The 14,595-nt window shown below is 30.9% G+C and overlaps 1 protein-coding gene and 1 long non-coding RNA gene across 3 annotated transcripts; one reads left to right on the top strand and one right to left on the bottom strand.

Annotated features, from left to right (window-relative positions):
- Window positions 1-7,699: 7,699 nt before the first annotated feature.
- Window positions 7,700-13,995, top strand: LOC108455903 (carbonic anhydrase 2-like). Of its 2 annotated transcripts, none has more exons than XM_017754477.2 (9): window positions 7,700-7,916; window positions 8,145-8,206; window positions 8,356-8,490; window positions 9,267-9,315; window positions 11,276-11,392; window positions 11,596-11,649; window positions 12,206-12,291; window positions 12,551-12,656; window positions 13,503-13,995. In XM_017754477.2, the coding sequence occupies exons 2-9, from the start codon at window positions 8,154-8,156 to the stop codon at window positions 13,665-13,667; spliced, it is 765 nt and encodes a 254-aa protein (XP_017609966.1). In that variant the 5' UTR covers window positions 7,700-7,916; window positions 8,145-8,153; the 3' UTR covers window positions 13,668-13,995. The 2 variants fall into 2 exon arrangements, with proteins under 2 accessions (XP_017609966.1, XP_017609967.1); XM_017754478.2 differs by having other exon boundaries at window positions 7,728-7,951.
- On the bottom strand, window positions 8,056-8,468 carry LOC128293129 (uncharacterized). Its single transcript, XR_008283202.1, has 2 exons — window positions 8,341-8,468; window positions 8,056-8,247 (listed from the first exon to the last, which is right to left on the bottom strand). It is a non-coding gene; the product is annotated as an uncharacterized LOC128293129 (long non-coding RNA).
- Window positions 13,996-14,595: the final 600 nt, after the last annotated feature.

Here is a 14,595-nt window from a genome sequence, read left to right on the forward strand (position 1 = left end):
GGAAAACAGCTCGTAGTGAATATGTGGTTTTGTTGTAAACATGGATAAAATTTGTTTTAGTTGCTCATAAGCTATTGATTAAACCCATACATGAATTTTAAATCGTGATATTGTAAAACGATATATGAGTGTTAGATGGATCTTTGATATTAAAATTTGTGAAATTTTAAGTTTATGAGTATTCGATTATGAAATGATAGTATGGCGTGAAATTAAATTATTCACTGGAAAATGATTGATGTAGATTCGGCCAAGACAAAGTGTATACATGATAGTATATGTGGTATGTGAAGTATATTTGGATAATTGTGATGTGAATACATGAAAATTTATATTTTGATTTAGGATTTTATGTGATGAATGTGAATGTGTATATATGAGATAAGGCTGAATGGCCAATGTGATGAATGTGAACATGCATATATGTGATAAGGCCGAATGGCCAATGTGATGAATGTGAACATGCATATATGTGATAAGGCCGAATGGCCAATGTGATGAATGTGAGCATGCATATGTGTGATAAGGCCGAATGGCCAATGTGGTGAATATGAGATATGTATATGTGGTAAAGCCGAATGGCTAATGTGAAATATGTAGGAGATATGTATATGTGGTAAATCCGAATGGCTAATGTGAAATATGTATGAGATATGTATATGTGGTAAAGCCGAATGGCTAATGTGAAATATGTATGAGGTATGTATATGTGGTAAAGCCGAATGGCTAATGTGAAATATGTATGAGATATGTATATGTGGTAAAGCCGAATGGCTAATGTGAGATGTGTATGAGATATGCATATGTGGTAAAGCTGAATGGTCAATGTGAAATATATATATGAGATATGTATATGTGGTAAAGCCGAATGGCTAGTGTGATGTAGGCGATGTGCGTATATTGTGGCCGAACGACCAATGTGAAAGGTGTGTATTATTAGATATTTGATGAGGCAAATGAATTACAAATTTGACAGTCGATGTGAATGTTGTAACATGTGATTAAATGTACATTGAACTTGGAAATATATTCCGGGTAAGACCCGATTACTACGTGTGGAGATTATGTCCGGGTAAGACCCGATGACTACGTGTGGAGATTTTGTCCGGGTAAGACCCGATGACTACGTGTGGAGATTTTGTCCGGGTAAGACCCGATAACTTCGTGTGGAGACTTCGTCTGAGCTAAAGGTCTCGCCGATAATCCGAGTAGAGGTTAAAGCTATAAGACTTCGTAATAAGAATTGCTTATAAATATATTCAACGCGAAAGGTTAAACAGGTATGTACTCCAAGTTTATATGTGAGCTTGATTTGAACTAAATCATAAGGTAGTTATGTGATGCATACGAGAGCAATCTATGAGACTATTCCTATGATTATGTGGCATCGGATCAATGTGAGAGGTTATGTGAAATCATACAATATATTTATGTCACATGAGCTCACTTTTATGTGAAAGTTTAACTGCCTATTGTATATGATGAGTTTTGCATATTCGGTAAAGGGATGGTATGCCCGAAGGAAGAGTGAAATAAAATATACGAACAACTATGTTATAATTTGATTGTTATCTGTTGACACTGCTTAAAACTTACTAAGCATTGTAATGCTTACTCCGTTTACTCTGCTTCCTCTGCTTTTATAGATCTCATTGCGGTTACTGTGCTCGGGGATCGTCAGCAACTAGTCACACTATCACTATCCACCGCTTGTTACTGTTATGTTTAGAATTATTTTATGGCATGTATAGAATAGACTAGTGGCGGAAGAATATTTTTGGTTAATGTATATAAGCCATGCGAAAATGGCATCTTTTGAATGTTTACTTAGTGAAGTTTAAATTTTACCTCTGGTTGTGCTTAGTACTTATTTAAATGAACGATCTTTATTTTAAGAAAAAGTTCAAAATTTTACTGTTCTGACATGAGTTACAAGTCCGGTAATGCCCCTTACCTATTCTGGCGACGGTTACGGGATAGGGGTGTTACAAGAAATGCACCGAAGTGCCTGAATGTAGCTTTGGCTACCTGACAGAATATGCACCGAAGTGCCTCATATTACAGAATAACATGCCACTCTCAACGGGGGCTACTCAAAGAGATAAAGAGTATCCGAACACAACTCAGGATACCCAGCACCCAGACCGTAGCATGTATCATATATCAAATGAGTTCAAATGAGTTCATAAAACACATAGCTATCCCAGTGACATGTCACTTGTATCCTCCACTATTCCTAAGGTTCAAATGGGATTTCTGACTTCTAAACCTTAGCCGGACGTACTGGAATTGTGGCTTCATTCACATAACAATTTTCTTATAGTTATATAGCATAGCAATATTCTCATTATAATAGCAAAACATCAAAACATGATACACTATCAAAATAGCCAATTTAAGCATATTAAGCATACAAATATCAAACAAACATTTATTAGCAATAATTAATGTATTTATTAGCATATGCACTTATCTCAATACAAAATATTAGAGAACGAGCCTAAACCTCGTAAACCTTGTTCTTCCCTCAATCAAGACCCGTATCTCGATTCTCTTAATCTATAATACCAAACTTAGCTCATTTAATACATGCATTACTCAAAACGACCCAAAATTCATTACTCAAAATGACCCAAAATTCATACTTGGGTAAAATTACTATTTTACCCCTAAACTTTCATATATTTTCAATTTAATCCCTAGGCTCGGATAATGAAATGCATGGGATTTCTTGGTTACCCAAGTCTAGCCGAATATTTTTCATGCTCATAACAACCCACATTTTCCTTCATTTCACATTTTTCTACTCATTTTTTACAACTCTTACAAAAATGGTCCTAAAAGTCCTTTCCATGAAAAATTACTTAGTGAAAGTTTTTTACCATCCTTTAAACTCTCATATCCCTCCATAAATCATCAAAACATAAGCTTCTCATGCATGGGTAAATTTCTAAACATGAACCCTAGCATGGAATATGGGTGAAAATAGAGAGACCAAGTTACTGGGATTTCAAAAATACGAAGAACATTAAAAACGAGGCTTGGGAACACTTATTATGAGCTTGGAAAGGATGAACAAACCCTAGCTATAGTGTCTCTCCATTTTTGGCAGCAAGATGGAGGAGATGAGCTGATTTTTGGCTTATTTTCCCATTTTATTTCATTAATATACGAAATGAACAAAATGCCCCTCAATACTAAACCTTCAAAAATTTCCATGCATGCCCTTTTTTGTCCAAAAACTTAGAAATTGGGAAAATTACTCTTTAAGGACCTCTAATTAACATTCCAAAGAAATTTCATACAAATTGCTTCTAGAACCCAAGTTTTTCAATTTATTCAATTTGGTCTTTAATTTCCAATTAGACACCTTACACATAGAATTTCTTCATGAAACTTTAACACATTCTTATTTTCATATCCTAAACCTTATAATAATCATAAAATAATTATTTTAATGTCAAATTTGTTGTCCAAAACTACTATTCTGACTATGCCCTAATTCGGGATGTACAATAAGGACAAAAAATATGGAATAATAGTATGTAAATTGTGTTAAATTTGAATGAATTAATGATTAAATAAGTAAATTTTGTTATTATATAGATTGAGAAAAATGAGATTCAGATCTAGAACGGGAGAAAATAAAGTATCAGACTAGTTGATCTGTTCTGTCATTTTAACGATCGAGGTAAGTTCATATGCAATAAGCATTGTTATATTTATGCTTTTAATGTTTTGATATCCTAGAAATTGTATATACGTGGCTATTGTTATGTTTGATGACATATCAGCTAAATATGGCACTCAATGTGCGGTTCGGTATAGCTTCAGCTAAATTTGGCATTTAGTGTGCGATTTGAGATAGCTTCGGCTATGTACAACACTTAGTGTGTTGGACATCAAATATGGCACTTAGTGTGCGAAATATTGAGAATGACACTTAGTGTGCGAGATATTGAGAATGACACTTAGTGCGCAAAATATCGAATGATTCAACGGGAATAGTCAAGACTAGAGTTTAAGTACGGTTGGAATAAGTAATACAAATACGTACAAAACTTATGTGAGAATCGAATGAAAGTAAATTGGTAAGTTTATATTGTATTATGTTTATTAAATAAGAAAGAATTGAGTATAAGTATGTTTCATGTCAAACTGTGTTTATTTGACTATAATAAAGTATATATTGAATGTTATGTGAGATATGAATAATAGTTGTTTAAACTAAATATACATATAGCAATCGACTAATAAGACCATAATCAGGTTATGGCAAGTGAAAGAAAGACCACGGTAAGGCCTTAGCAATGTATGTGTAAGACTATAGTTAGACTATGGCATCGGAAAATCAATAAACCAGAGAGGTTTGATAATAGTATGGGTAGTAAATAGAAAGGTATCAGTACAGGTATGTACGAAAAACTACTCAAGTATTGAGTTATATGAAGTTGAGAACTTGCGAATGAGGACATGAATAATTTGATGTTAGCTCATGAATTGATGCTTTAAATGTTAATGATTTATCTATTTTGAATTGCTATATGAATGTTGCGATCATTTTAGGCTCATATACGAACTTACAAGCTGTGAAGCTTACTTTGTTATTTTTCTATGTTTTATAGTGTCTCGGACATTCGCTCGAGTTAGGAGTCAATGGAAATCGCATCACACTATCCGAGTATTAATTATCGGTATTTTACACCTTGTGGCTTGGTTTTATGGCATGTATAGGCTAGTGAGTTGATGATATGTTTTAATGTATAATATAGTCATAAGATTTGGCTTGCTTTTGGCTTGTAAATGCTGGTATGTATTTGGCCATTTAAGTTGGTTTAAATTATGTGTTGGATAAGTGTTATATGTGATTTATAATGTCTTGTGTTTTGGACATTGTTCGCCATGGTTGTTGATATGATTAAATGGTTACTCATTTGGTTAGTTATTAATGTTTGAGGAATAGTATATTCTAATATGATTATAGATGATGATAAGGTGTGTGTTGACACATGATATAGATGATAATTTGATGAGTAAATGCATTTAGTAGTTTTGTGAGATTGATGATTGTGGTATATTGATTTGATATGTTTTTTAATATAGAATTGAGTAATTGAAATGGTTGTGGATAGATGGCATGTTATGTGTATGAAATAACATGTTTTGCTTGCTAAAATGTGTATGGAAATGGTACCAAATTGGCTGCTATGTGTGCATGAAAGAAGGGTGGCAAATTGGCTTTATAAATGCCTATTTTTTTCTACATGGGCAGAGACATGGTCGTGTGTCTCAGCCGTGTGTGACACATGGTCATGCTACATGGGCATGTGTTTCTTGGGGTACCCTTTGAATTTAAGTCAGTATACCCTATAGGTTTGACACGGCCTAGACACACGGGCGTGTCTACTGGTTGTGTGTGGCACACGGGCTGGTACACGGGCGTGTGGCCAAGTTAGTAACCCCTCTAGATTTCACACGGCCTGACACACGGGCGTGTCCTTGGCCGTATGGTACAAGCCAGTATGTATGCCTTGTTTTCACACGGCCTGTGACACGGGCGTGTCTGGTACTCGTGTGAGGCACACGGCTTGTTCACACCAGCGTATGACCCTTAAATGTTTGAAAATTTTTTAAGTTTCCCAAAGTTTGAAAATACTATCGGTTTAGTCTCAAACCACTTCTAAGCATGTTTTAAGGCCTCGAAAAGCCTTACAAGGGATATTGTGAATGTTTTGAATGGATTTTGAGTATGAATGCATAAATGTATATGTTATGTATGTGAACGATGTGTATTGATCGGTAATACCTCGTAACTCTATTCTGGTGAGAGATACAGGTTAGGGGTGTTACACGCAACACATGCTGGACTACCTCGCCATCAATAAAATATACGAGACCAGTACCGGAGGCCAAAACATGTGTCACAAATTTCACGAACTCAAACCACAACTCAATGAGTTTGGATGTCACAAATATCATGAACTCAGACCACAACTCAATGAGTTCAGATTACATAATTCCTAGTGACACGTCACTTGTATCCTAACTATTCCTAAGGTTCAAATGGGATTCTTCGATAGAACATTTCTGTTGAGCTTGCTCATAATGTCGATTCCAATATTCATGGCACAAATCACATACTCATGAAATAATCAAAGTATATTTCACGATAAAATTTAGGCAATAAACACATAATACAACAACATATCAATTATGTAAGTATTTATCATACATGTAATATTAAAGCATTCAAAGTATGGTACATGTTGCATTATTTGCAAATGAACTTACCTCGATACAAAAAATGATAGAAACGAGCCTAATCCTCGTAAACCTTGTTTTTCTCCCGATCAAGACCCGAATCACGTTTTTCTTGATCTATAATACCAAATTCAACTTGTTCAATACATACATTGCTCATATCGACCCAAAACACATACTTTGGTAAAATTAACTTTTTACCCCTAACTTTTTGCTTATTTATACTTTAATCCCTAGGCCCGTAAAATGAAATGCATGCAATTTCTTGGTTACCCAAGCCTAGCCGAATCATATTCTATCTCATATCAGCCCATATTTTCCTTTATTTCACATTTCTACTACTCATTTTTACACCTTTTACAAACAAGCCCTTTTTAGGTGTTTGCACTAAAAATCACTTAGTAAAAGATATTTATCACACATCAAACATTCATATTCCTCTATTAAACATCAAAATACAACCATGTTACACATGGGTCAAATTTCATACATGAACCCTAGCTCCAAATAATGGTAGAAATAGCTAGATCGGTTGATGACAACTTAAAAAATGTAAAGAACATTAAAAACAGGGCTAAGGAGCACTTACAATCAAGCTTGAAAAGATGAATAAACCCTAGCTATGGTGACCCTTGGAATTTCGGCACAAGTAAGAAGAAGATGGACAAATTTTGCTTTCTTTTTCCCTTTTTATTCTTTTATTTACCAAAAAACAAAAATGCCCTTATTCTTTCAAATTTTTCCTATTCATGCCCATTTTTGTCCAAAATTTTAGAACTTAGTGAAATTGTCATTTAAGAACCTCTAATTAATAATCCAATGCAATTTCATACTTAAAGCTTCTAAAACACAATTTTTACAACTTATTCAATTTGCTCCCTAAAGTCAAATTGGACATCTTAGGCATAGAATTTCTTTAAGAAAATTTCACACAAACATGCAATCATGTCCTGGACCATAAAATAATCATAAAATAATTATTTTTATTTCGAATTTGTGGTCTCAAAACTACTGTTCTGACTAGACCTTAATTCAACATGTTTCAATTCTTAATTTCAACAGACGTTTGGGGAAATGATTAATTTTTTTATGCTGAGTTATGGGGCATTTTTATTAGATTATCAATTCTGCATGGAGAACGATGTGATAGAGTCTTGCTACAAATGGATAGTTTGGAGGTATTTGAAGCTATTCAGATATCCAACTTGAAGTCTTCAAGATCGTATTAATCAGACGCATTCATCAACTTCAAGCGATCGTTAAGAATTAGAGACTAGAATATATTCTTAGAGAAGATAAGATGACTAAAATGGCGTTGGATAGGGAAGAAAGTACTTTTGATGTTTTAGGTTAATTGATTGTAATAATGCTGTTTAAAAAAAAAAAGGGTCAAATTCAATAAAAAAACGGAACGAGGATCAAACGGAACACTTAGAGATTTTCTGTCAACCCTTACCATAAATAAAGCACAAGACAAACGCTTCCACTCTTCAAAATTTTAATATTTATTTTCTTTTACAAACATTTTACTTCATATTCCGGGTAAATAAATAAACCACTATAAATAGAGCGGAAATCTGTAGCGGAAGTTATAAACTGCTTGATACATTTATCTATTTTTCATCACAAATAAACAGTGATTATCAACTTATCTGGTTAGTGAATTCAATCTCCTTTTTAGTCCTTCCCAGTAAGTGTTTTGTATTTTCTTTAATAAAGAAAGTATCATTAATGATAAATGGATTCTTGTTATTTTCTCTTTCCGAATTTTGCTCTTTAGCATTCCTTTTAATCTTCTGTTTATGCGTTGTTCCTGATTCAAATCAAATCTCGAGACTCAATTTTCTCGGAAATTAATGATTTATTTCTTTTTCCTTTTTAAGGAAGAAGATATGGGAAGTGAGTCTTACGAGGAGGCGATTGCAGCTTTGTCGAAGCTTCTCAGGTAATGTTACGGTCCGTCCTTTGTTTAAACGATTCTTATTTCTGGTCTCGAACCGGAAGAAAAAACAAAACCGAAGATTTCATTTTCTGGCACCTATACTGATCAGAACATTAAAATCTGTAATGATGGCTTACCGTCGTCGGTTGCAGTGAGAAAGCTGATCTCGTAAGTGTTGCCGCTGAAAAAATCAAGCAAATAACAGCCGAGTTAGAGGCAGCTGGCAGTTGCGACGCCGACAACCGGATCAAAACCGGTTTCCTTCATTTCAAGTCAGAAAAATTCGAGTACGTTCCTATCTTTATAAATTTAAGCGATTATGGATATAATAAAATTTTAATAATTGGTTATTATAAATATTAATTTATGTATATTATCTAAAATTATAGTGACAATATACTGAACTCACATTATTCAAAAAGAAAAAGAAAAAAAAACCTGAACTCACAACATTAAGAAAATAATTTCGGAAAACAAAAATAAAAAAGAAAACAGGAAGTTTGTATTTGTCTTTCAGGTCGTAATGTGCCGTATCGTTTTGGTTTCTTCTTCTCTTTGTATTACCTTTTTAATTGATGTTATGTGACTGCTTTTTGTTTTCTTCATTTTCAGGCTTCCATTTTTCTTTTCAATTCGTTAAAGCGTTTATTTCGTTTTCTTTTCTTCTTTTCCCAATCATATAAAATATAGATAAACACAAATTATTAAGTTGATGAAAATTTTAAGTGTCCATTAAATTATATTTAAATCTATTGTGGTTATTATATTGTTTTAATATTTATAAGAGTTTTGTTAATGATTGTGTATATAATAATATTTTCAAAATAATAAACTATAGGAATATCAGTTATTATATTTAATAATATTATTTTAATATTTTAATGAAATAATATATTGTTAAATTAATTATTATTACGAAGAAAGTGGATTTGGAAAAGGAGACAAGTGAAACGGATTTGTGGCTACACCAAAAGAAGAAAAATAAGTGATTGAATTGGCTGAATGCATTTTTCCTTTTTCTTGAAAATGAATTGTAATTAGCTTAATATGTTTTTTTTTTCAGGAAAAATCCTGATTTGTACGGTACACTTGCCAAAGGCCAAAGCCCCAAGGTTCGTTTCATAAACTTTTTCTTTTTCTCTTATATATTTACTTAGAAGATTTGGGTTTATTTTACATGGTAAATGGATGTCAAAGCTTAAGCTAATCACTTGATTTTTTTAAATTATCATATATTAAGGGTGATAAAAAGTTTACAATGTACATTCATATTGGATTGCTATTCTTTTACTAATTTAAAATGTAGAAATTAATTTTTTAATTCAAATTAATCCCATTTTTATTTAAAAATAATAAACTGAGCTAAACTTTTTTTTTGTATTTTTGAAACCAAATCAAACTGAAAAAAAATCTAATAAAGCATTAAAGCTTGAATTGATATTCAATTTTTTGTGAACCTTAAACCTATACTCATGAGTCAAATCATTCATTTAGGCTCGAAGGTTTACTCATGAGAGAGTTTGAAAAAAATATAAGGTTCAAAAAATGTGTTTGGGTAAAATATAAGGTTCATTTTACATATAGGTTAGGTCTTGAGCGAGATTTTTTTGGCCCAAGTTCGACTAAGCTCACATTGAATATATTATGTTATAAAAATAATTATATTAATTATATATATTTATATTATATTTATAATAAATAATTAATTCAATAACAATTAAACTCATTCTCAAAACCTAATACGAACTTATCTCAACTAAAATATGAAATTTTAAAATTACATTTAATACAATAAAATATTTATTATATTTATGGTACGTCTGTTTTTATTATAAGTATTTTTAAATATCTTTTAATGTGTTAGAAAAATTTTATTTTAGCGTTTTCATGCATTTAATGGATTATATTTTTTAAAATTATTTTAAATAAAATTTAATTTAAAAATAAATATTAGAGAGCCGGATCGAATTTGAGTTTATCTTTCTTAAATTGAGTCAAACTTAAATAAAAAAATAAATTTACTTTTTAGGTAAAGCTAGACCTGAACTCAAAAAATTAATCTAAATATTTTAAATGGATCTAATTTGAACTGAACTTGTCTCTATCATTATCACTAGATATATATTTTGTGAAAGGAAAGGTTACATTTTGAACTACGTAAGGCATTAAGTTTTGAACCAAGAATATGCTGACTCAAAATGGTGCGGTGTATGGCCATAGTTTGCACGCTTCTGGAATGGTGGTAATGGGAAAGAAATGTAGTGATCTGTCTTTTTCTTTTCCGGATTTTGACAAATTATAAAGTGAAACTGCAGTAGCTTTAACGAGTTGATATCTTGTCATTTTGTGCATTCAACATTTTTGAGAAAAAAGTCGCTTTGGGCTTTTTAATTCATACTAAAATTCTATTATTGGTGGAAAAATTATCAAAAGAGTAAAATTTATTAAAATTAAAATTTATTAAAATTAATTATCTTGAAATAAATAATTTAAATTTTTAAATATGTTTTAAATAAATGGTTAAATAAGAGAAGTTTCTTCTTAGAATAATGACAAGGTAAAAACTTAAGTTTATTTATTTAAAGAACAGAAAAATAGAAGTGGAGAAAAATAGATACGATTTTATTTAAATGAAAAAAATTAAATTACTAATTTTATAACATTTTAAATATATATAATTTATTTTATATTTTTATTAACGGAGTTATTATAACAAAATCAAATGATCCTAAATTCAATTAGAAATTTAGTTGGTAGTATAGATTTGATAATAAGTACAGAATTTAAGTGTATATATATATATATATATATATCGATTGGTATAGGTATTATTGTCAATATAGGAGGACGCGAGTTCGAGTGTTCTAAAGCACATTATGATCTTGTTTATAGCTTAGAGAAAAGTTATGAGTAATTCTAAACTTTGTGTCACAAATAATAAATATAATTAGAACCTATAATGAAATTCTTTAAATATATATATGAATATTATTATTCCTTCATAATTTATATTTTAAATGCATGTGTCGAACGGTCTAACTAATCGATTGTATTATTATTATTATTATGCAGTATTTGATATTTGCATGCTCGGACTCTCGAGTGTGTCCGTCCCACATCCTGGATTTCCAGCCAGGGGAAGCTTTTATGGTTCGAAACATTGCCAGCATGGTCCCGCCATATGACAAGGTTCGCCTAATTTTACGTTATTTAATTTTTAATTCTAAAATTGCTTAACTGGTGGACACTGGTTAAAACTTATTCACTACTTACAGATTTTTTTAATTTTGTTGAATAAGAAGTTAATTTGTTAATTACATATTTCTCTTTATATATATCACTTAAATCACTGCATCAGTTTTTTATGTTTTGATTTGTATCGTTCACTGTAGAATAAATACTGCGGAGTTGGTGCGGCTATTGAATATGCAGTCCTGCATCTGAAGGTGAATTAATATAGAATAATAGTATAGATTTTTACCTTATAAGCACAATTGAAATTTTTCCTTTTTTAATGACAGTAGATATTAATTGTATAGTGGATGTTGGCTCTTTGGTGGGGGCAACTTCATCTCTTGTCACTACTCACTAGCCATGCCAAAACTGTTTCAAAGTATCAAGTCCCAAGTTCTTTTCTAATGAATTATTAATTATAGTTGGATATGAGTATATGCATGGCAGATGTATATGTTTTAAAATTTTTTCCTATATATTTGGAAATCATTTTTCATGTGAGTATTTAAATATTTATTAGAAACAAATGTTAATTATGTATATTTAAGACATTTGGTTAGAGTAATTTTACATTATCGGTAGGAATTTATGATTTTACCGTTATATTTTCTATAATTTTATCTTTGATTAATAATATGTTCAAGTAATTTTAAAATTTAATTTATGAGGACGTGAGTTTTAAGATACTGGAACACATTTTATTCTCCTATTTACGGATTGAGTGATTATGAAATTAAACGTGAAAACATAACACATTGTTTGGTTCAGGTGGAGAATATTGTGGTCATTGGACACAGCAACTGTGGAGGTATCAAAGGGCTAATGTCTATCCCAGATGATGGCACCACTGCTAGGTAAGTCGTTTATTGAATCAGTGTATATATATTGAAGGAAGTTTCTCTTTGCCAAGCCTTTTCTCATGACAGTTTCTATTGACTTAAAAAGTTGCACATGATTTCGGACCCTTCCCTTCTATAGCAGTTGTATTGCGATGCTACAGTCATTATTTTACAATTTCGATCCTCTCCTTTGTCGAAATTTATGTTTACGTGTATAATACAAATGGAATGTTCATACGTGGTGTATTTAATGTTTGAAAATTGAACTTTGCAGTGATTTCATAGAACAATGGGTTAGTATCTGTGGATCTGCAAAGACCAAGGTGAAATCAGAAAAAAACGAGATGAGTTTCGCGGAGCAATGCACCTACTGCGAGAAGGTTAGTTTCATGTCTGCATCATTACTTGTTTCGGCCAACATTAATACTCACAGATAGCATTGTAGTGATGCTTAACATTTCATCGTTTTTTGTTATCGTAATTAATCAACTATTCAGGACAAATCATCATAATAAAAGTAAAATCAAACACGCATGAGATTACAAACTCCTGGAGTTAAATTACATTTTGTCCCTCTACTAAAAAATTGACAAACCAACTTATTTACAGATCAAAGAGTAAATTGGTCCTTTTGTTAAAAATTGCATCTATTTTTACTGTTAAAAATTAGTCCCTCTACGTCAACGTGACATGTCACGTGTTATTATTTGGTTATTTTATTATCCATACTTGTTTTTAATAGTACAAATTGATGAAATATGTAACAAAAATACCGATTTATTTCTTAATCCAATATACAAAAATTAATTTATCTATTTTTAAGTAAAAGGACAAAACAAATGCAATTCTACTCTAGGTAGAATAACATCCATGATACTTTAACATTATTAAGGTTAACATGTTCATACCTTATTGACACCTGATTTCTTTTTAAAATTTTTTCCCAAATATAGATTCTAACGGTTCCTGGTTTTTTATAATCAAGTTTTTCTTTTAAAAGAAAAATTAAAACTTTTCACAGATTAATATTTAATTGGTAAGTATGGATTTTACATTTTATAACAATAAAAATATTGTCTAATCTATCCTGTCATGCTCATGTCTAAACCTTTTAAAAGTTGTATAATATTACAATATTTATATCTTTTATTCGTATAGCGTGTTGGTATATGTTGCTATTAAACTTCATGTAATGTGTAATTTTGGTGCTATTAAACTAAATGCAGGAAGCAGTGAATGTATCTTTGGGGAACCTATTGACATATCCATTTGTGAGAGAGGCATTGGTTAAGAAAACCCTTGTCTTGAAAGGTGCACATTATGATTTTGTCAACGGAAAGTTTGATCTTTGGAATCTCAACTTCCAAATCTCTCCCACCTTAGATTTATGAGCTTTTTTTCTTTTGCACTTTCAGCATATCACATTGAATAAAAATCAATTGTTGGATCGTTTTTGGACTAAAAAGAAATTGAGTTAGCCCGAGTTTGCATGTAGCAAAACAAAATTGAGGACAAAGCATGAGAATGAGCATGCATTACTCCTTAACCCATAAATAGAAGGATAATGCATTTTTGTGCATTCAAACTCGCATCTTCTTACATTAGTAACAATGCTCATTTTAATTGAGTTAAGACTCAATTAGCAAAAGCATATATTATTAAGAATGTTGTTTCTTTTTACTATGTTCAAATAAATAAAAATTAATTTAAATAAGAAAATTATTCAATTTTGATGACTCATATTTTTAACTATCAATAACTTTTAAAAGAATATTTTATTATTTTTCTTAATTTTCACCCACATAATTGATATTAGAAATTTTATCACATGCGTATGTGTGGAACTTGCATATTTAGAACACACGTAAAAAGCGTATGATTGTAACTAATAATAATGAAATGAAATATGCAATATTTATACATGATTTTTTTGAAATAGTATTAAAACATACAAAAAAATCCAAACGAAGTATTGGGAATGATGGTAACCTGAGCTTTTATGCATTATGTTTAAATCTCATTATTTGTAATTTTAATTGTTTTATTAAAAAACATATATAAATTATAAGAATATAATTTATTTCAAATATTGAAGGATAATTTAGTAATTTTCTCAATTGAGTTAGTGTTCAGTTGATTCGTAACATCAACTTAGTTAGGGGTTAAAATAATAGTAACGGTAATACCCTATATCCAACCCAGTCACAGAGCCCGAATACCAAGACAACAGATCAACCATCACGACATCACGTATTATACAAAGTCTTATTTGTATGTAACTTCATCTAGGAAATTTTAAGTCTAAAATACCCTAGGCGA

The sequence above is a fragment of the Gossypium arboreum genome, chromosome 5 (assembly GCF_025698485.1).
Source record: "Gossypium arboreum isolate Shixiya-1 chromosome 5, ASM2569848v2, whole genome shotgun sequence".
In the NCBI taxonomy this organism is placed as follows: domain Eukaryota; kingdom Viridiplantae; phylum Streptophyta; class Magnoliopsida; order Malvales; family Malvaceae; genus Gossypium; species Gossypium arboreum.